Raw genomic sequence first — 24532 nt, 5'->3', positions numbered from 1 at the left:
ATTACCATGACCGCTGTTACTACTACTGTTACTACTACTACTACTGTTACTACTACTACTGCTGCTACTACTACTACTACTGCATTGTCTACTACTACTACTACATCGTCTACTACTACTACTGCATCGTCTACTACTACTACTACTGCTGCATCTTCTACTACTACTACTGCATCTTCTACTACTACTGCTGCTACTACTACTGTATCTTCTACTACTACTACAACTGCTGCTACTACTGCTGCATCTTCTACTATTACTACTACAACTGCTGCTACTACTACTACTGCTAGATCTTCTACTACTACTACTGCTGCATCTTCTACTACTACTGCTGCTACAACTACTGCTGCTACTACTACATCTTCTACTACTACTACAACTGCTGCTACTACTACTGCTAGATCTTCTACTACTACTACTGCTGCATCTTCTACTACTACTACAACTGCTGTTACTACTACGGCTGCATCTTCTACTACTTCTACTGCTCCTGCTACTACATCTTCTACTATTACTACTACTGCTGCATCTTCTACTACTACAACTGCTGCTACTACTGCTGCTGCTACTACTACTTTCTTCTACTACTGCATCTTCTACTACTACTACTACTACTGCTGCTACTACATCTTCTACTACTACATCTTCTACTAATACTACGAATACTACTGCTGCTGCTACTACTACTACATCTTCTACTACTACTACAGCTGCATCTTCTACTAATACTACAGCTGCTACTACTACAACGGCCGCTACTACTACTACTACTACATTTTCTACCACTACTACTGCATCTTCTACTACTGCATCTTCTACTGCTACTACTGGATCTTCTACTACTCCTGCTGCTACTACTGCATCTTCTACTACTACTACTACTACTTCTACTGCTATTACTGCTACTACATCTTCTACTACTGCTGCTACCGCATCTTCTACTACTACATCTTCTACTACTACATCTTCTACTAATACTACTACAACTGCTGCTACTACTACTACTACTACTACTACTGCATCTTCTACTACTACTACTACTGATGCTACTACATCTTCTACTACTACTACTACTACTGCTGCTACTACATCTTCTACTACTACTACTACTACTACTGTTGCTACTACATCTTCTACTACTACTACATCTTCTACTACTACTGCTGCTGCTACTACTACTGCTGCATCTTCTACTACTACTACTACTGCTACTACTGCTGCTGCTGCTACTACTACATCTTCTACTAATACTACTGCTGCTACTACTACTACTGCTGCTACTACTATTACTGCATCTTCTACCACTACAACTGCATCTTCTACTACTGCATCTTCTACTGCTACTACTGGATCTTCTACTACTCCTGCTGCTACTACTGCATCTTCTACTACTACTACTACTACTTCTACTGCTATTACTGCTACTACTACTGCATCTTCTACTACTGCTGCTACCGCATCTTCTACTACTACATCTTCTACTACTACTACTACTACATCTTCTACTAATACTACTACAACTGCTGCTACTACTGCTGCTGCTACTACTATCTTCTACTACTACATCTTCTACTACTACTACTACTGATGCTACTACATCTTCTACTACTACTACTACTGCTGCTACTACATCTTCTACTACTACTACTACTACATCTTCTACTACTACTACAACAACATCTTCTACTACTACTGCTGCTGCTACTACTACTGCTGCATCTTCTACTACTACTACTACTACTGCTGCTGCTGCTGCTGCTACTACATCTTCTACTAATACTACTGCTGCTACTACTACTACTGCTGCTACTACTATTACTGCATCTTCTACTACTACTACTGCATCTTCCACTACTACTGCATCTTCTACTACTACTACTGCATCTTCTACTACTACGGCATCTTCTACTACTACGGCATCTTCTACTACTACTACTGCATCTTCTACTACTACATCTTCTACTACTCCTGCTGCTACTACTACTACTACTACTACTACTACTACTACTACTACTACTACTACTGCTGCTACTACTACTACTACTACTACTGCTGCTGCTACTACATCTTCTACTACTACTGCATCTTCTACTACTCCTGCTGCTACTACTACTACTACTGCTGCTACTACTACTGCTACTACTACTACTGCTGCTGCTACTACTGCTACTACTACTACTGCATCTTCTACTACGGCACCTTCTACTACTACTACTACTGCATCTTCTACTACTACTACTGCATCTTCTACTACTGCTGCTACTGCATCTTCTACTACTGCTGCTACTGCATCTTCTACTACTACTGCATCTTCTACTACTACTGCATCTTCTACTACTACTACATCTTCTACTACTACTACTGCTGCTACTTCTACTGCTTCTACTGCTGCCATCTGATCATTCCAAGGTGACAAATGAACCAGAGTCAGGTGAGAAGCCCAATTATCATCTGTCCGCCACCCCTCTGTAGGGTGAGAGAGCGATGGAGGGGGGAAATAAGAGGGGAAGCTCGACAGTGTGTGTGTGTGTGTGAGAGAGAGATAGAAACTGTAGGGTGAGAGAGCGATGGAGGGGGAAATAAGAGGGGAAGCTCGACAGTGTGTGTGTGTGTGTGTGTGTGTGTGTGTGTGAGAGAGAGATAGAAACTGTAGGGTGAGAGAGCGATGGAGGGGGAAATAAGAGGGGAAGCTCGACAGTGTGTGTGTGTGTGTGTGTGTGTGTGTGTGTGTGTGTGTGTGTGTGTGTGAGAGAGATAGAAACTGTTGGGTGTTTGAAGTCTCAAGCTTAATGAAACAGCTGATTGCAGAGTAAGATGTGATAATGTGTTACTGACGTCAAAGGGTTGCTGAATGAACAGAGTTCGTGTAAGACCGATGGGTGGCTTTTTTGTTTCGATGGCAACTTCTTTTTTTTTGCCACAGAGAAGATTTTCACTGAAAAGACTGCAGTACCACACCTAATTACAATCCTTGGCTTAAACAAAAAAAATGGTGGTTGTGGGTATACTCTCTGCCCCTATGGTGCCCTTATGACGCCAGTCACAGTGGCATCAGCATTCACACCAAGCTGTGCCCAGGGATAAGGCCAGCACTGGGCTGGCTGGCTGGCTCACACACACACACACAATTTCAGTGTTGGAGACACAGAACCAGGGTTGGGAAACTTCAATCCCAGGGAAAGACAACATGTTAAAACAGTAGGTACTCCGAACCCTGAGCACCAGCTTCTAACCCTTAACCTCTTACCTCCTCCTGCTGGGGATGACTCCAACCTCTTCCACCTCTCCTTCATGGGTCACCTGCCGTGCCTGCCACCACTCGTCATCGGAGGCATTCACCACATGAAGTATGTCTCCAAAGTGGAAGTTGAGCCCCTGGCTGGGCAGCCCCGAGTCCTTCGCCCGGTCATAGTCAAACAGCGCCCTGGAGGGAGAGAAACAACAGTACATCATCAAACAGCGCCCTGGAGGGAGAGAAACAACAGTACATCATCAAACAGCGCCCTGGAGGGAGAGAAACAACAGTACATCATCAAACAGCGCCCTGGAGGGAGAGAAACAACAGAACATCATCATTAAACAGCGCCCTGGAGGGAGAGAAACAACAGTACATCATTAAACAGCGCCCTGGAGGGAGAGAAACAACAGTACATCATTAAACAGCGCCCTGGAGGGAGAGAAACAACAGTACATCATCAAACAGCGCCCTGGAGGGAGAGAAACAACAGTACATCATCAAACAGCGCCCTGGAGGGAGAGAAACAACAGTACATCATCAAACAGCGCCCTGGAGGGAGAGAAACAACAGTACATCATCAAACACGCCCTGGAGGGAGAGAAACAACAGTACATCATCAAACAGCGCCCTGGAGGGAGAGAAACAACAGTACATCATCAAACAGCGCCCTGGAGGGAGAGAAACAACAGCCCTGGAGGGAGAGAAACAACAGTACATCATTAAACAGCGCCCTGGAGGGAGAGAAACAACAGTACATCATTAAACAGCGCCCTGGAGGGAGAGAAACAACAGTACATCATTAAACAGAGCCCTGGAGGGAGAGAAACAACAGTACATCATTAAACAGAGCCCTGGAGGGAGAGAAACAACAGTACATCATCAAACAGCGCCCTGGAGGGAGAGAAACAACAGTACATCATCAAACAGCGCCCTGGAGGGAGAGAAACAACAGTGGAGGGAGAGAAACAACAGTACATCATCAAACAGCGCCCTGGAGGGAGAGAAACAACAGTACATCATCAAACAGCGCCCTGGAGGGAGAGAAACAACAGTACATCATCAAACAGAGCCCTGGAGGGAGAGAAACAACAGTACATCATCAAACAGCGCCATGCAGACAACAACAATAGATGAGGGTGGAACTGTCTTGTCAAACTGGGAGAAAGAAACAACACGACAAACTCAATGACAAATCCTTCAGTAAAAATACATATTTCACATTATTAGCGAGCTGTTAGTTAAGGAGAATGATTTCATGAGGTCCTGTGAGAAAAAAAACTACATCAGGGGAGATCTTTTTAAATGTAAATACACAACACAAAAACACACAGGGAAGGCAAAGAGAGTGAGCATGATTTTCCACCTGAGCTTGGTGTGTGATGACGTGGTCCACAATGCTCATGTCAGAGAGTCTGTCTGTCCAGAAGAGACAGGTGAAGCATGAGAAAGATGGATGGACTGAGTTCAGATATAGGTCACAGGGACTGAGCAGGTGTTCCATATTAAAATAGATATGAGTGATTCCTGAATAGATGCCAAACATATGCAGCACGCAAAGCACAGCTCAGGAGAGCTTTACCAACTGCAGAACCTTGACATTGTGTGCATCTGCCTGCTAAGGAACTGGAGCTGAAGTAACAGCCGTCCCCCTTGCATCCAGCCTGCCAGCCTCATCTCCATGTCTGTCCTTCATCAATAAAACAGGGCTATACTGCCTCATCCCTGTGTCTGTCCTTCATCAATAAAACAGGGATGTACTGCCTCATCCCTGTGTCTGTCCATCAATAAAACAGGGCTGTACTGCCTCGTCCCTGTGTCTGTCCTTCATGAATAAAACAGGGCTGTACTGCCTCATCCTCGTGTCTTTCCATTGTCAATAAAACGGGGCTGTACTGCCTCATCCCTGTGTCTGTCCATCATCAATAAAACAGGGCTGTACTGCCTCATCCCTGTGTCTGTCCATCAATAAAACAGGGCTGTACTGCCTCATCCCTGTGTCTGTCCATCAATAAAACAGGGCTGTACTGCCTCAGTCCCTGTGTCTGTCCTTCATCAATAAAACAGGGCTGTACTGCCTCATCCCTGTGTCTGTCCATCAATAAAACAGGGCTGTACTGCCTCATCCCTGTGTCTGTCCTTCATCAATAAAACAGGGCTGTACTGCCTCATCCCTGTGTCTGTCCTTCATCAATTAAACAGGGCTGTACTGCCTCATCCCTGTGTCTGTCCATCAATAAAACAGGGCTGTACTGCCTCATCCCTGTGTCTGTCCATCATCAATAAAACAGGGCTGTACTGCAGCACTAGGACAGATGGAGCTGAGAAAGCTGGAATACTAGGAAAAACAGGGTCAGAAAAATGTAAAGTCCACATACTGAAGGTACTGTAGAGAAAACAGAATGCATGTTAGTGTAGTGCACCATGCCTTTCTACTGTAATAATCATAGCAACAACTCGATGGTATTTAAATGAATCATACGGCCTGTTCCCAGGCCGTCATTGAAAATAAGAATATGTTCTTAACTGACTTGCCTGGTTAAATAAAGGTAAAAAATAATAATAATATGAACGAGCATTGAGAACAATGATCAGTAATAACCTTAACATTGCAATTACTCAGTAATAACTAACATTCTAACCCATGTTGCATCATCATCATAACCCACGGTGCATCATGTTAATGTAGTCTGATAATAACCCACGTTGCATCATGTTAGTGTAGTCTGATAACCCATGGTGCATCATGTTAGTGTAGTCTGATAACCCATGGTGCATCATGTTAGTGTAGTCTGATAATAACCCATGGTGCATCATGTTAGTGTAGTCTGATAACCCACGGTGCATCATGTTAGTGTAGTCTGATAACCCATGGTGCATCATGTTAATGTAGTCTGATAACCCATGGTGCATCATGTTAGTGTAGTCTGATAACCCACGGTGCATCATGTTAGTGTAGTCTGATAACCCATGGTGCATCATGTTAGTGTAGTCTGATAACCCATGGTGCATCATGTTAGTGTAATCTGATAACCCATGGTGCATCATGTTAGTGTAGTCTGATAACCCATGGTGCATCATGTTAGTGTAGTCTGATAACCCATGGTGCATCATGTTAGTGTAGTCTGATAATAACCCATGGTGCATCATGTTAGTGTAGTCTGATAATAACCCATGGTGCATCATGTTAGTGTAGTCTGATAATAACCCATGGTGCATCATGTTAGTGTAGTCTGATAATAACCCATGGTGCATCATGTTAGTGTAGTCTGATAATAACCCATGGTGCATCATGTTAGTGTAGTCTGATAATAACCCATGGTGCATCATGTTAGTGTAGTCTGATAACCCATGGTGCATCATGTTAGTGTAGTCTGATAACCCATGGTGCATCATGTTAGTGTAGTCTGATAACCCATGGTGCATCATGTTAGTGTAGTCTGATAACCCATGGTGCATCATGTTAGTGTAGTCTGATAACCCACAGTGCATCATGTTAGTGTAGTCTGATAACCCATGGTGCATCATGTTAGTGTAGTCTGATAACCCATGGTGCATCATGTTAGTGTAGTCTGATAACCCACGGTGCATCATGTTAGTGTAGTCTGATAACCCATGGTGCATCATGTTAGTGTAGTCTGATAAGAACAATGTTTATGAAGAGCATATTGTACTCTAATAGAGCGGCGGGGATCCTCTTCCCGTTCAGTACTGAGCACAAACACTTCCACTCTGAGTGAAATAAATATCTTGATACAGGTCCTTACAGGAACACACACAGCCCCAGCTGTAAATGTCACTCCAGATCATTACAAAAAACATCAAGCGGGCCATTCCAGGATTCTACAGGCCTTTCTTAGTTTGTGTTTTTACCGATCAATAAAACAGAAGAGTGTAAATAATTGTCTCTGTCTGCTATGAGATCATCCACCGAGCCAGTCAGGCTTCCTCTGTGTTTCCATCTCTACGTACGCTGTTAAAGGGAAGACTAAATCTGACTGTCGTACAGCTGCCAGAGCCAGGAGCATTAAAACAGCAAGGGTAAAAAAACAGCTAATGTGTGGTTCTCTGTTTTCTAGCCTCTCCTCTGCAGGAATGAGATGGACGACAATACAGCTGGAAGACTAGAAAAGTAGATGCTACAAGATACACCTGAGGGCAGGCCTTAAAGGAAACTGACCCAAACTCTCCTGTAATAATTGTTCCTCTGTAGAGGCCTCTGGGACATATACAGCCCCCCCCACCTATTTTCACATAAAAAAAAGTAATGCCGTCTCCCACTTTTTAATGATTGTTTATTGAGATAGCCTATATTAAATACACAAAATGAATCCTCGACTTTAGAAGGTCGTAGCTCAGCTTAGCCTAAAGCATCACAGATATCTACTTTTTTATTTTATTTTATATTTTATAGATCGGTATGAACAATCCATCTATATATATTTTTTACCCTTCAAATCAAGAAAGCCCCCCCACCCCCACAAAACATTGGCCCCCAAGGTTGGGATTGAGTTGGCCCCCAAGGTCACTGATTGAGTTATTCTAATGTGGAGATGTTGTTAATTAAACCCACAGAGGAGGCCGGTAGCCTAGAGTGGTTAGAGCGTTGGGCCAGTAACCGAAAGGTTGCTAGATCGAATCCCCGAGCTGACAAGGTGTAAACAAGGCAGTTAACCCACTATTCCTAGGACTGTCATTGTAAATAAGAATGAGTTCTTAACGGACTTGCCTGCCTAGTTAAATAAAAGCTAAATAAATAAAAAATTATATTAAAAAAATAACTAAGGCTAGATGTTTGAGCAGTGGCATACTAGCCCTTGGTTGTGTGTTTGCTATGACTTCCCTATGTGACATGGAGTGCTAATTTTATGCATGCAGTTCTAGAGGGCTGTAAAATAAAATAATTCTGCAAAGCTTGGATTTCCATAATGCAGTATATTTTCTGTTGCTGGAAGTATGTGTCAGCGCAAAGTAAGAAGGATGGTTTTAGGAACTGGTTTGAGTTTCATTCTCCTGAACATCCCCTAGCAGAGAGACTAATCCTGTTAGAGAGAGAGGGAATCAAACCACTGGGACTGCATCCTTCTCCACATATCCCTCTATATCAGGACTCTCCAACCCTGTTCCTGGAGAGCTAACGTCCTGTAGGTTTTCACTCCAACCCTAAGCTAACCGAGTGGACCGCTGCACCATCGAGAGCGTCCTGACCGATTGCATCTCGGCCTGGTATGGGAATTGCTCCGTCCACGACCGCAAAGCCCTCCAGCGGGTGGTGAAGACGGCCCAGTACATCTCTGGGACCATGCCCCCCACCCATCCAGGACACCTGCTCCCCAGCCACGAGCTGTTCCCTCCCTTACCGTCAGACAGATGGTATCGGAGCATGAGGTCTGATAGAAACTGTCTCTGAGCCTGTTGGTATCTACAAGCCATCAGACTGCTGAACACTTGAACTGGTCTGATTCTCTGCACTCACACACACCCACAGAGCGCATTCAGAAAGTATTCAGACCCCTTCACTTATATCATATTTTGTTACGTTACAGCATTATTCTAAAATTGATTAAATAAAAAATGTCCATCATCAATCTACACACAATATCCCATAATGACAAAGCAAAAACTGTTTTTTAGAAATATTTGCAAATTTACTAAGAACAAAAACAGAAACACCTAATTTTCATAAGTATTCAGATCACTTGCTATGAAACTTGAAATTTAGCTCAGGTGCATCCTGTTTCCATTGATCATCAACTTGATTTGGAGTCCACCTGTAGTAAATTAAATTGATTGGACATGATTTGGAAAGGCACACAACCTGTCTATATAAAGGTCCCACAGTTGACAGTACATGTCAGAGCAAAAAACTAAGCTATGAGGTCGAAGGAATTGTCCGTAGAGCTCCCAGACAGGATTGTGTCGAGGCACGGATCTGGGGAAGGGTACAAAAAGATGGATGCAGCATTAAAAGTCCCCAAGAACACAGTGGCCTCCATCATTCTTAAATGGAAGAAGTTTGGAACCACCAAAACTTTTCCAAGAGCTGGCCGCCCACGTCCAAACTGAGCAATCGGGGGAGAAGGGCCTTGGAGGTGACCAAGAACCCAATGGTCTCTCTGACAGAGTTCCAAAGTTCCTCTGTTGAGATGGGAGAACCTTCCAGAAGGATAACCATCTCTGCAGCACTCCACCAATCAGGCCTTTATGGGAGAGTGGCCAGACGGAAGTCACTCCTCAGTAAAAGGCTCATGGCAGCCCACTTGGAGTTTGCCAAAAGGCACCTAAAGACTCTCAGACCATAAGAAACAAGATTCTCTGGTCTGATGAAACCAAGATTGAACTCTTTGACCTGAATGCCAAGCGTCACATCTGAAGGAAACCTGGCACCATCCCTACAGTGAAGCATGGTGGTGGCAGCATCATGCTGTGGGGATGTTTTTCAGCGTCAGGGACTGGGAGACTAGTCAGGATCGAGGGAAAGATGAACGGAGCAAAGTACAGAGAGATCCTTGATGAAAACCTGCTCCAGAGCACTCAGGACCTCAGACTGGGGCGAAGGTTCACCTTCCAACAGGACAACAACCCTAAGCACACAGCCAAGACAACGCAGGAGTGGCTTCAGGACAAGTCTCTGAATGTCCTTGAGTGGCCCAGCCAAAGCCCTGACATGAACCCTATCAAACATCTTTGGAGAGACCTGAAAATAGCTGTGCAGCATCGCTCCCCATCCAACTTGACAGAGGTTGAGAGGATCTGCAGAGAAGAATGGGAGAAACTCCCCAAATACAGGTGTACCAAGCTTGTAGCATCATACCCAAGAAGACTCAACGCTGTAATCGCTGCCAAAGGTGTTTCAACAAAGTACTGAGTAAATGTGATGTTTCAGTTTTTATCAATGTATAAAACATAAAAACCTGTTTCAACAAAGTACTGAGTAAAGGGTCTGAATACTTCCGTAAATGTGATATCAGTTTTTTATTTTTAATACATTTGCAAATATATATATATATAAATATATATATATATATATAAAAAAATGTTTTTGCTTGGGGTATTGTGTGTAGATTGATGGGGAAAATATATATTAAATCAATCAATTTTAGAATGAGGCTGTAACGTAACAAAATGTGGAAAAAGTGAAGGGGTCTGAATACTTTCCGAATGCATTGTATATTTAGCCTCGGTATAACTTCAACCTGAATTCATTCGATTATTCATGACTGTTTGAAATGCAGTGTATTTTGACCTTTAAATTGCACAAAGCTTGCACAAAGCTGATTTACAACAAAGCTGATTTACAACAAAGCTGATTTACAACAAAGCTGATTTACAACAAAGCTGATTTACAACAAAATTTACAAAGCCCCTTTTCAAAACAACAAATGATTTACAACAAAATACTGGACTATAAATTTACAACAAAGCTGACTGATTTACAACAAAGCTGAGCTGATTTACAACAAAGCTGATTTACTGATTTTATTCCTATTCTGAGTCTCTCGGTAGCTTTTTATTCTATTCTGGCGGGTGGTTGATGTCCTTGGATCTTTATGGCCTGATTTTACAACAAAGAGACGGGTGGTTATTTACTTTATGTTCGTATTCTTATTTATTTATTTTTTTCAATTATTATTTGTAATTGTTGTTTCATTGTCGAGAAGTAACCTGCGAGTAAGCATTTCGTTTGATGGTGTATATCATGTGTATCGCGTACACACACGACTAATAAAACTAGAAACTAATAATTAGCTTGTTGATAAGCTGAATCAGGTTAGTTACAACTAAGGTTGGAGTGAAAACCTACAGGAGGCCTGCTCTACATCCTTCTCCAGTATACTGTAGGAGAGGCCTGCTCTACATCCTTCTCCAGTATTCTGTAGGAGAGGCCTGCTCTACATCCTTCTCCAGTATACTATAGGAGAGGCTTGCTCCACATCCTTCTCCAGTATACTGTAGGAGAGGCCTGCTCTACATCCTTCTCCAGTATACTGTAGGAGAGGCCTGCTCTACATCCTTCTCCAGTATACTGTAGGAGAGGCCTGCTCTACATCCTTCTCCAGTATACTGTAGGAGAGGCCTGCTCTACATCCTTCTCCAGTATACTATAGGAGAGGCTTGCTCCACATCCTTCTCCAGTATACTGTAGGAGAGGCCTGCTCTACATCCTTCTCCAGTATACTGTAGGAGAGGCCTGCTCTACATCCTTCTCCAGTATACTGTAGGAGAGGCCTGCTCCACATCCTTCTCCAGTATACTGTAGGAGAGGCCTGCTCTACATCCTTCTCCAGTATACTGTAGGAGAGAGCTCTACATCCTTCTCCAGTATACTAGGAGAGGCCTCTACATCCTTCTCCAGTATACTGTAGGAGAGGCCTGCTCTACATCCTTCTCCAGTATACTGTAGGAGAGGCCTGCTCTACATCCTTCTCCAGTATACTGTAGGAGAGGCCTGCTCCACATCCTTCTCCAGTATACTGTAGGAGAGACCTGCTCTACATCCTTATCCAGTATACTGTAGGAGAGGCCTTTTATTGAGTGCACACCACATGACCAAAAGGTATGTGGACACCTGCTCATCCAACATCTCATTCCAAAATCATGGGCATTAATATGGAGCTGGTCCATACTGGCTTTCCACTAGATGGCCACACAGATGAGGCCTGAATGGACAAATCAAACTAGCCTCTATTATCAGTTGTATGTCAACATCATAATGGAGGAAGACCAGCCATATCAGGGCTCCAGTCAACATAAAGGACAATGGCTTCTCTAACATCAGTCAATGTATCAGTGCAGAGGATCTGTTCACTTCAGATGGTGGAGAAAATGTATATGTGTGTGTGTGTGTGGGTGTTTGTGGTGTTGCCTAAGGGTGTTTTGTACAGCACTTTGAGATATCAGCTGATGTACGAAGGGCTATATAAATACATTTGATTTGTTTTCACACATAATCCTCTTTAAAAAAAAAATACAAAAAATCTCAGTCCTCTTTAAAGTGAACTCTGGGGGTAACCCCCCCCCCAACAGAAGTCTGTTCTCTTTGTATTCACACTGCATTTGAATGAGGACTCAACTCTTTTGCCAGTTCACTTCACGTATTTTATGATCTGAGTCCTCTTTGTTCGTCCTCTTTGCATTCACATTGCTAAGTTGAAAAACAAACCAATATCTATTTTTTTTTAATAAACATTCCCTCAATGCACTTTGGGTTTTAACAATTTGGAAGCTAATGAACTGCATTTAGCTAAAAGATGATATAATAATTGTAATTTGAAGCTAATATTAACATGTAATATTTAATTGGTAACAGAATAAATAGCAGAAGAATAACTGCAGATTAAATAATGCTGTAATTGAAAATTGTACACCCAAAAGAAGGCTGCTGGCCCTTTAAGAGGTTCTGAGTGGCGGAGCAATCTAAGGCACTGCATCTCAGTGCAAGAGGCGTCACTACAGTCCCTGGTTTGAATCCAGGCTGTATCACATCCGGCCGTGATTTGGAGTCCCATAGGGCGGCTCAAAATTGGCCCAGCGTCGTCCGGGTTTGGCCGGGGTAGGCCGTCATTGTAAATAAGAATTTGTTCTTAACTGACTTGCCTAGTTAAATGAACAGCTTATGAAGCGCCCTCAGCCTATAGACCACAAATTACAAACAAATCATTGTGAACTAAAAATTATTTTGGAATTTCTGTGCATCCTTGACAATCGCTAATCAATATCCCAAAACAGAACACGCTTTTCCCCCTCAAACCTGCACGTCATCATCTTCTCTCTTCTGTGGCATCAATGTGAGGGGTCATGACCGTAGTCTAGCGTGAGGGGTTATGTCAGTAGTCTAGCGTGAGGGGTCATGACAGTAGTCTAGCGTGAGGGGTCATGACCGTAGTCTAGCGTGAGGGGTCATGACAGTAGTCTAGCGTGAGGGGTCATGACAGTAGTCTAGCGTGAGGGGTCATGTCAGTAGTCTAGCGTGAGGGGTCATGTCAGTAGTCTAGCGTGAGGGGTCATGACCGTAGTCTAGCGTGAGGGGTCATGACAGTAGTCTAGCGTGAGGGGTCATGACCGTAGTCTAGCGTGAGGGGTCATGTCTGTAGTCTAGCGTGAGGGGTCATGACAGTAGTCTAGCGTGAGGGGTCATGACCGTAGTCTAGCGTGAGGGGTCATGACAGTAGTCTAGCGTGAGGGGTCATGACCGTAGTCTAGCGTGAGGGGTCATGACCGTAGTCTAGCGTGAGGGGTCATGACCGTAGTCTAGCGTGAGGGGTCATGACAGTAGTCTAGCGTGAGGGGTCATGACAGTAGTCTAGCGTGAGGGGTCATGACCGTAGTCTAGCGTGAGGGGTCATGACCGTAGTCTAGCGTGAGGGGTCATGACAGTAGTCTAGCGTGAGGGGTCATGACAGTAGTCTAGCGTGAGGGGTCATGACAGTAGTCTAGCGTGAGGGGTCATGACAGTAGTCTAGCGTGAGGGGTCATGACCGTAGTCTAGCGTGAGGGGTCATGACAGTAGTCTAGCGTGAGGGGTCATGACAGTAGTCTAGCGTGAGGGGTCATGACCGTAGTCTAGCGTGAGGGGTCAGGACAGTAGTCTAGCGTGAGGGGTCATGACAGTAGTCTAGCGTGAGGGGTCATGACCGTAGTCTAGCGTGAGGGGTCATGTCAGTAGTCTAGCGTGAGGGGTCATGACAGTAGTCTAGCGTGAGGGGTCATGACCGTAGTCTAGCGTGAGGGGTCATGACAGTAGTCTAGCATGAGGGGTCATGACAGTAGTCTAGCGTGAGGGGTTATGTCAGGGGAAACAGTAGTTACAGTGTGAGGGTCATGTCAGTAGTCTAGCGTGAGGGGTCATGACAGTAGTCTAGCGTGAGGGGTCATGACAGTAGTCTAGCGTGAGGGGTCATGACAGTAGTCTAGCGTGAGGGGTCATGACAGTAGTCTAGCGTGAGGGGTCATGACAGTAGTCTAGCGTGAGGGGTCATGACAGTAGTCTAGCGTGAGGGGTCATGACAGTAGTCTAGCGTGAGGGGTCATGACAGTAGTCTAGCGTGAGGGGTCATGACAGTAGTCTAGCGTGAGGGGTCATGACAGTAGTCTAGCGTGAGGGGTCATGACCGTAGTCTAGCGTGAGGGGTCATGACAGTAGTCTAGCGTGAGGGGTCATGACAGTAGTCTAGCGTGAGGGGTCATGACAGTAGTCTAGCGTGAGGGGTCATGACCGTAGTCTAGCGTGAGGGGTCATGTCAGTAGTCTAGCGTGAGGGGTCATGTCAGTAGTCTAGCGTGAGGGGTCATGACAGTAGTCTAGTGTGAGGGGTTATGACAGTAGTCTAGTGTGAGGGGTCATGACAGTAGTCTAGTGTGAGGGGTCATGTCAGTAGTCTAGCGTGAGAGGGTCATGACAGTAGTCTACATGAGGGGTCATGACAGTAGTGAGGGGTTATGAGGGGTCATGACAGTGTAGTCTAGCGGGGAGGGTCATGAGGGGTAGTCAGGGAAACAGTGTTACAGTGTGAGGGGTTATGTCATGACAGTAGTCTAGCGTGAGGGGGTCATGAAACAGTAGTCTAGCGTGAGGGGTCATGTGACAGTAGTCTAGCGTGAGGGGTCATGACAGTAGTCTACAGCGTGAGGGGTCATGACAGTAGTCTACAGTGTGAGGGGTCATGACAGAAACAGTGTTACAGTGAGGGGTTATGACAGAAACAGTCTACAGTGTGAGGGGTCATGACAGGGGAAACAGTGTTACAGTGAGGGGTCATAGTCTAGTGTGAGGGGTCATGACAGTAGTCTAGTGTGAGGGGTCATGAAACAGTGTTACAGTGTGAGGGGTTATGACAGGGGAAACAGTGTGAAAACACCTTAAGTGTCTGTGTCAACACAGACAGAAGACACAAAGGGCCAGTGCTCCTGAGCTCTGCCCTTATGGGTTGAATATTGTCAATGTCGACGTGGGCAATAAAGTTTTCCCTTTTCTATTCTCCTCAGACAGAAAGCCAGTCATGGTAGCGTGCATCGATAGCATCATGAAGCTAAAGGTTATGAAAGTACCCAGACAGTAAAAGACAACAGACTCCAGATAACGGGATACAGGGCTAGTATACTGTACACTAGTATATATCATAATAATAATAATAATATAATCACATAGACATGATCATATACTATACACTAGTATATATCGTCTCTGTAGGTGAAAGCAATCTGCTGCGTGCCTGTCAGGGCGACAGCTGCAATCACCCGTCCACTTCCTTCACAACAGTGTAGACGTGAGAAGATGAAGCCGTAGACATTATCATAAGGGTTAGGATCATACGGGTTCATCAGGTACATGACCTAGGTTATGAAGGGGTTAATTGAGTAATCATTACCTGACATAGAGAGTTCTCTTCTGGCTGGTCCGCAGAGAGCCACTGCTGATACTGCTGTTCATCATCTGTTCACGTAGATCATGGATCTTGGCTTCAAACCGACTGTACTCTGGAAAACAGGGGGGAAAGGAGGAGGAAATTATAACTGAATGAAAAAAAGAGAAAAGTGACAGTAGTCTGAAAAAAAAAGAGACAGAGAAAATCCTCCGAAGGAAAATGAGAGAGAATCTGTCTTCAAAGACTGATTCCACTCTGTACTGCAGAGGAAAGATAGGACTGTTTTGGGTATACAGCAGATTTTATTGTTTTCTGGCGATGAATACATTACGACAGAGAGAGATTTAACTATTGTACTCTGACGTAGAGGGAGTGGGAGAGAGACTGAGACAAATACAAAATTCTACACTGTTGCCCTAGAGCACACAAATAATTACACCGACCTCGGCCTAAACACCACGGGTAAATTCCACAAGGCTGTGAACACTTCTATGGCCATCAAATGGAACATAAAACTCAACATCCCAATTAGGATCTGGCTAAAAATACTCCAATCAGTTATAGAACCCATTGCCCTTTACGGTTGTGAGGTCATGGGTCCACTGACCTACCAAGAATGTACAAAATGTGACAAACACCCAATTGCAGGATTCTGCAAAAATATTAATTGTTTACAACGCAAAACCTCCAAGCAATGCATGCAGAGCAGAAATAGGACTATTCCCACTAGTTATCAACATCCAGATAAGACTTGTTCAATTCTACAACCACCTAAATAGGAAGTGATGCTTACATGTTTCCACCACAAAGCCCTCACCTACAGAGAGATGAACAGCCAGCTGTCTGTGTTCAAACACAAACAGACCCACAGGACGGCAACACAATGAGACCCAACCAAATTACGACAAAGCAAAAAGATAACTATGACACACTGGAAATAATCAACCAAAAAAACAGAGCAAACTAGGATGCTATTTGGCCCTAAACAGAGAGTACATAGTGGCAGAATGCCTGACCACTGTGACTGACCCAAACTTATTGAGATCTTTGACTATGTACAGACTCAGTGAACATAGCCTTGCCATTGAGAAAGTCTGCCGAAGGCAGAACTGGCTCTCAAGAGAAGACAGGCCACGTGCACACTACCCACAAAATGAGGTGGAAACTGAGCTGCACTTCCTAACCTCCTTCCAAATGTATGACCATATTAGAGACACATATTTCCCTCAGATCACACAGACCCACAAACTCCCATATCTGTTTGGAAAAAAATATTTAAAAAAACTTTTTAAGTGCAATGTTTACTGTTAATTTGTAATAATTTTTTGTTAATGCTACATTTGTTTCCTCCACTTGCTTTCGCAATGTAAACATACGCTTCCCATGCCAATAAAGCCCATTGAATTGAAAGAGTGAGAGAGCGAGGTAGAGAGAGAGTGAGGGGGATGTAGAGAGAGAGAGGTAGAGGGGAGGGGGGGGGGATGTAGAGAGGGAGGGAGGGGATGTAGAGAGGGAGGGGGATGTAGAGAGGGAGGGGGATGTAGAGAGGGAGGGGGATGTAGAGAGGGGGGGGATAGAGAGGGAGGGGGATGTAGAGAGGGAGGGGGATGTAGAGAGGGAGGGGGGATGTAGAGAGGGAGGGGGGATGTAGAGAGGAGGGGGATGTAGAGAGGGAGGGGATGTAGAGAGGGAGGGGGATGTAGAGAGGGAGGGGGATGTAGAGAGAGAGAGGGATGTAGAGAGAGGGAGGAGGGGGATGTAGAGAGGGGGGGGGATGTAGAGAGGGAGGGGGATGTAGAGAGGGGGGGGGATGTAGAGAGAGAGAGAGGGATGTAGAGAGGGAGGGGGGATGTAGAGAGGGAGGGAGATGTAGAGAGGGAGGGGGGATGTAGAGAGGGAGGGAGATGTAGAGAGGGAGGGGGATGTAGAGAGGGGAGGGGGAGGGGGATGTAGAGAGGGGGGGGGATGTAGAGAGGGAGGGGGATGTAGAGAGGGAGGGGGATGTAGAGAGAGGAGAGGGGATGTAGAGAGGGAGGGGGATGTAGAGAGGGAGGGGGATGTAGAGAGGGAGGGGATGTAGAGAGGGAGGGGGATGTAGAGAGGGAGGGGGATGGAGAGAGGGAGGGGGATGTAGAGGGAGGGGGATGTAGAGAGGGAGGGAGATGTAGAGAGGGAGGGGGATGTAGAGAGAGAGGGAGGGGGATGAGAGGGAGGGGGGAGGGAGGGGGATGTAGAGAGGGAGGGGGATGTAGAGAGGGGAGGGGATGTAGAGAGAGGAGGGGGATGTAGAGAGAGAGGGAGGGGATGTAGAGAGGGAGAGGGGGGGATGTAGAGAGGGAGGGGATGTAGAGAGGAGGGAGATGGAGATGTAGAGAGGGAGGGGATGTAGAGAGGGAGGGGGATGTAGAGAGGGAGGGGGAGGGGGATGAGAGAGAGAGGGATGTAGAGAGGGAGAGGGAGGGGATGTAGAGAGGGAGGGGATGTAGAGAGGAGAGAGGGATGAGAGAGAGAGAGGGATGAGGGGAGAGAGGGAGGGGGATGTAGAGAGGGAGGGGATGTAGAGAGGGGGGGGATGTAGAGAGGAGAGAGGGGATGTAGAGAGGGAGGGGGATGTAGAGAGGGAGGGGGATGTAGAGAGGGGAGGGGATGTAGAGAGGGGAGGGGGATGTAGAGAGGGAGGGGGATGTAGAGAGGGAGGGGGATGTAGAGAGGGGAGAGGGAGGGGGATGTAGAGAGGGAGGGGATGTAGAGAGGGAGGGGATGAGGGGGAGGGGGATGAAGAGAGAGAGGGCTGTAGAGAGGGAGAGGGAGGGGGATGTAGAGAGGGAGGAGATGTAGAGAGGGAGAGGGATGTAGAGAGAGAGAGAGGGAGGGGGATGTAGAGAGGGAGGGGGATGTAGAGAGGGAGGGGATGTAGAGAGGGGGGGATGTAGAGAGGGAGGGGGATGTAGAGAGGGAGGGAGATGTAGAGAGGGAGAGGGATGTAGAGAGAGAGAGAGGGAGGGGGATGTAGAGGGGGAGGGGGATGTAGAGAGGGAGGGGGATGTAGAGAGGGAGGGGGATGTAGAGAGAGAGGGAGGGGGATGTAGAGAGAGAGGGAGGGAGATGTAGAGAGGAGAGGGATGTAGAGAGGGAGGGGGGGATGTAGAGAGAGGGGGGGGATGTAGAGAGAGAGGGAGGGAGATGTAGAGAGAGAGGGAGAGGGATGTAGAGAGGGGGGGGATGTAGAGAGGGAGGGGGATGTAGAGAGGAGAGGGAGAGGGGGGATGTAGAGAGGGAGGGAGATGGAGAGAGGGAGAGGGATGTAGAGAGAGAGAGAGGGTGGGGGATGTAGAGAGGGAGGGGGATGTAGAGAGGGAGAGGGAGGGGGATGTAGAGAGGGAGGGGGATGTAGAGAGGGAGGGGGGGGAGGGAGATGTAGAGAGGGAGGGGGATGTAGAGAGGGAGGGGGATGTAGAGAGGGAGGGAGAGGGATGTAGAGAGAGAGAGAGGGAGAGAGAGAGAGGGAGGGGGATGTAGAGAGGGAGGGGGATGTAGAGAGGGAGGGAGATGTAGAGAGGGAGGGAGATGTAGAGAGGAGGGGGATGTAGAGAGGGAGGGGGATGTAGAGAGGGAGGGGAGGGAGATGTAGAGAGGGGGATGTAGAGAGGGAGGGAGATGTAGAGAGGGAGGGGGGATGTAGAGAGGGAGAGGGAGGGAGATGTAGAGAGGGGGATGTAGAAAGGGAGGGAGATGTAGAGAGGGAGGGGGATGTAGAGAGAGAGAGGGAAGGAGAGAGGGGGATGTAGAGAGAGAGGGGGATGTAGAGAGGGAGAGGGATATAGAGAGGGAGAGAGGGGGATGAGAGAGAGAGCGGGAGGGGATGTAGAGAGAGGGAGGGGGATGTAGAGAGGGCGAGAGAGGGAGGGGGTGTAGAGAGGGAGGGGGATGTAGAGAGAGAGTCCACCTGATTACATCTCTCTCTGGCTGCAACATCTGGCCAAATCTCTCCATCTCCCCTGAGAAGATGAGAGGAGGACTACCAGTAGCTTTCACGACAGTGAAAACTGATTTGAAAACAGTTATCCCATGCAGACATGTCTAGGAAAGAGTTATACACTGATCTAGGGCTTGGTAGAACTAGTGTAACGCTCTGAGCCAATGAATACACATCTATTACAGACGACGACAAGCATCATTCTGCCTCCAGTTCATGTAGGCCTTATAGAAGAAGCCCTGCTTCAACCCTGGGTGGCTTATAATGGCTCCAGTCAGAAGAGACAGTAAAACTTGTTGAATAATTCAAATGTTTTAGCCTACTTTATACACTCTTAGAAAAAAGGGTTCCAAAAGGGTTCTGCGGCTGTCCCCATAGGTAGAACTCTTTTGGGTTCCATGTAGAACACTCTGTGGAAAGGGTTCTACATGGAACCCAAACGGGTTCTACCTGGAACCAAAAGGGTTGCTGTGGGGACAGCGAAAGAACCCTTTTTGGTTCTAGATAGTGTAGTAATGCTCATCTCACTTTTCCAATCGGTTGGCTTTAGCAGGGAAGAGGAGAGATGGAGGCTGAATGAGGTGACCTTGAAGAAGCCTGGCTGAGTCCTCTATACATAATTTTTATTTATTTAACTAGGCAAGTCAGTGAAGAACAAATTCTAATTTACAATGACGGCCTACTCTGGCCAAACCGGGACGCCACTGGGCCAATTGTGCGCCGCCTTATGGGACTCCCAATCACGGGCCGGATGTGATGCAGCCTGGATTCGAACCAGGGACTGTAGTGACGCCTCTAGCACTGCATCTCGCGCCACTCGGAAGCCCTAATGATCAGATATGGGCATTGTGTATGATCAGATGTTGTCTCTACATTATCAGACAGCTGTTTTTAGATTATTTTGAGGATACAGGTCCCTTGATGGAGGAATAGGGGTGTGATGGTGACATCACAAAGGAACAAACCATAATACAGAGTAACAACACCAACAGCTACACCAACAACATAATACACAGAGTAACAACACCAACACCAACAACACCAACAGCTACAACACCAACAGCAACACCAACAGCTACAACACCAACAGCTACAGGAACACCAACAGCTACAACAGCACCAAAAACAGCAAACAGCTACAACAGCACCAACAACAACACCATCAACACCAACAACAGCACCAACAGCTACAACAACACCAACAACACCAACAGCAAACCCAACAGCTACAACAACTACAACAACACCAACAGCAACACCAACAACAGCAACAACACCAACAGCTACAGCAACAACACCAACAGCGACACCAACAGCTACAGCAACAACAACAGCAACACCAACAGCTACAACACCAACAGCTACACCAACAGCTACAACAACAGCAACAACTACACCAACAGCTACACCAACAACAACACCAACAGCTACACCAACACCAACAACAAACAGCTACAACAACAGCTACAACAGCTACACCAACACAACAGCTACAACAACACCAACAGCTACAAGAACAGGTACAACAACAACACCAACAGCAATAGCTACAGCAACACCAACAGCTACAACAACAACATCTACAACAACACCAACAGCTACAGCAATAGCTACAGCAACACCAACAACAACGACATCTACAACAACACCAACAGCTACACCAACAACAACAGCTACAACAACACCAACAGCTACAGCAACACCAACAGCAATAGCTACAGCAACACCAACAGCTACAACAACAGCTACAACACCACCAACAGCTACAGCAACACCACCAACAGCTACAACACCACCAACAGCTACAGCAACACCACCAACAGCTACAGCAACACCAACAGCTACAACAACAGCTACAACACCACCAACAGCTACAACAACACCAACAGCTACAACACCACCAACAGCTACAACACCACCAACAGCTACAACACCACCAACAGCTACAACACCACCAACAGCTACAACACCACCAACAGCTACAACACCACCATCAGCTACAGCAACACCACCAACAGCTACAACACCACCAACAGCTACAGCTACAACAACAGCTACAACACCACCAACAGCTACAGCAACACCAACAGCTACAACACCACCAACAGCTACAACACCACCAACAGCTACAACACCACCAACAGCTACAACACCACCAACAGCTACAACACCACCATCAGCTACAGCAACACCACCAACAGCTACAACACCACCAACAGCTACAGCAACACCACCAACAGCTACAACAACAGCTACAACACCACCAACAGCTACAGCAACACCAACAGCTACAACACCACCAACAGCTACAACACCACCAACAGCTACAGCAACACCACCAACAGCTACAACACCACCAACAGCTACAACACCACCAACAGCTACAACACCACCAACAGCTACAACACCACCAACAGCTACAGCAACACCACCAACAGCTACAACACCACCAACAGCTACAACACCACCAACAGCTACAACACCACCAACAGCTACAACACCACCAACAGCATCATCAAAATACAGAGGCAGAAAAACACTCCAAAATACAGTACCTCCTAGATGATAGAAAAGGCCCACAGCGTCCACCCACCCACCATGGGGAACCAAGCAGTTATATTAAAAAGTTAAACTGAGGCGAATACAATCCCCCGTAAAAACCCTCTGGGGCTAAATTCAGCATCTGAAACAACACACACAGGGAAACACCAGAACAGAGAACATTCGGATCAATTCCTGACTAGCCTTAAATAAGCATTTTTTTCTAAATAGAAAACCGCTGTGTGCTGAAGCACGTCTACTCTGTTGTCAGATCGAGGTAGCAGCACGTCTACTCTGTTGTCAGATAGAGGTAGCAGCACGTCTACTCTGTTGTCAGATAGAGGTAGCAGCACGTCTACTCTGTTGTCAGATAGAGGTAGCAGCACGTCTACTCTGTTGTCAGATAGAGGTAGCAGCACGTCTACTCTGTTGTCAGATAGAGGTAGCAGCACGTCTACTCTGTTGTCAGATCGAGGTAGCAGCACGTCTACTCTGTTGTCAGATCGAGGTAGCAGCATGTCTACTCTGTTGTCAGATAGAGGTAGCAGCACGTCTACTCTGTTGTCAGATAGAGGTAGCAGCACGTCTACTCTGTTGTCAGATAGAGGTAGCAGCATGAAGCAGAAAGGAGCTGAGCAGAGCACTTTGCTGCCTGTGCCTGCAGTGTCCTACCACCCATCCCCGAGCCATTACTGTACACGGAATGTAATTAAGGCTGAGTAACCTAATCATACCGGAGTACCAGCACACACACACACCCCACACACACCCCACACACAGTTTTATCTCTGAAAGACAAAGCTGTACCAACATGCTGTACTTACATAGTGCTCTGCTGAGGGGTAGCTTCTGCCTGGTGAAAGGTGCTTCTCTCTGAGTTAGAGCCTGGTCTCCGCTCTCAGTGACGGTGTGTGTGTGTGTGTGTGTGGTAGTGATGACGAGCTCTCTCTAGCGTCTGCTCCACATTGGCTCCTGTGTGTGTGTGTGTGTGTGTAGAGATACTACGATCAGTCTCTCCTCCAGCTTGTCTCAAAGAGAAACACAACAGATGCTAAAGCACTCTCTCTCTCCCTTCTCTCTCTCTCCCTCCTCTCTCTCCTCTCCCCCCCCCCCCCCTCCCTCTCTCCCTCCTCCCTCCTCTTTCTCCCCCCTCTCTCTCTCTCCTCTCTCCCTCCTCCTTCTCCCCCTCTCTCTCCCCCTCTCCATCCTCCTTTATCATTCCTGCAATCACCCCTCCCCTTGATCAAGGCAACTTGCTTCAGGGCTGACAGGCACACACACTTTCTGCTCTGTGTAACGTATATTACACACACACACACACACACACACACACACACACACACACACACACACACACACACACACACACACACACACACACACACACACACACACACACACACACACACACACACACTTTCTGCTTTGTGTAACGTATATTAAACAGGCTTTCTGAAATGTATACTGCCTAGTACACACCACTACAGCCCAGTACACACCACTACAGCCCAGTACACACCACTACAGCCCAGTACACACCACTACAGCCCAGTACACACCACTACTGCCCAGTACACACCACTACAGCCCAGTACACACCACTACTGCCCAGTACACACCACTACTGCCCAGTACACACCACTACAGCCCAGTACACACCACTACAGCCCAGTACACACCACTACAGCCCAGTACACACCACTACTGCCCAGTACACACCACTACTGCCTAGTACACACCACTACAGCCTAGTACACACCACTACTGCCTAGTACACACCACTACTGCCTAGTACACACCACTACTGCCTAGTACACACCACTACAGCCTAGTACACACCACTACTGCCAAGGCCTCTATTATTATTACACCATACCTTTCCCCCAGCCCATACACGCAGAGAAGACCCCTCACGCTGAACCAAGTCAATGACACACACACAATGGCTAATGTACAAGGGTAATGGTTGGTCTGCAGCCTAGCTCTGGCCTGTATGCTCCTGCCCCAGTTTGGATCTGGGTCCCCTGTCCTTCATAATGGCCCCGGTTCACTGACCCCACGCTGGCCCCGGTACACTGGCCTCACACTGGCCCTGGTTCACTGGCCCCACGCTGGCCCTGGAATTAGCACAAGTAATAGCGAATTTCCATATAACTGGTAGATTTGGATGGAAAACACTCTGTGTCTGTGAGTATAACAGAACTGATTTAGCAGGCGAAAACTTGAGAAAGATCCATTCAGGAAGTAGTTTTTTTTTGGTTGGTTTTGTAGTTTTCTATTCAATGCCATTACAGTATCCATTGACTTAGGACTCCATTTGCAGTTCCTATGCCTTCCACTAGATGTCAACAGGCTTTAGAAATCGTTTCAGGCTTGTATTCTTATAAATGAGGGAGTAAGGCCAGTCTGAAAG

The 24532-nt window shown here is 46.5% G+C and overlaps 1 protein-coding gene across 24 annotated transcripts in view; it reads right to left on the bottom strand.

Annotated features, from left to right (window-relative positions):
• LOC112251651 (disks large homolog 1-like) overlaps positions 1-24532 on the bottom strand; it is a 323372-nt gene that overhangs the window by 27890 nt on the left and 270950 nt on the right. For 23 of the 24 annotated variants that reach the window (XM_042322506.1, XM_042322507.1, XM_042322508.1 and 20 more), the window contains 2 exons: positions 15606-15714; positions 3251-3427 (listed from right to left, as the gene is read on the bottom strand). In XM_042322506.1, coding sequence (XP_042178440.1) covers positions 3251-3427; positions 15606-15714 — 286 coding nt within the window. Of the gene's footprint in view, positions 1-3250; positions 3428-15605; positions 15715-22943; positions 23131-24532 lie in introns of those variants that run through there. The other variant, XM_042322522.1, reaches the window with a different exon arrangement.

This window comes from Oncorhynchus tshawytscha, linkage group LG05, assembly GCF_018296145.1.
Source record: "Oncorhynchus tshawytscha isolate Ot180627B linkage group LG05, Otsh_v2.0, whole genome shotgun sequence".
Taxonomy (NCBI): domain Eukaryota; kingdom Metazoa; phylum Chordata; class Actinopteri; order Salmoniformes; family Salmonidae; genus Oncorhynchus; species Oncorhynchus tshawytscha.
This window is presented reverse-complemented; position numbering and strand designations above follow the sequence as displayed.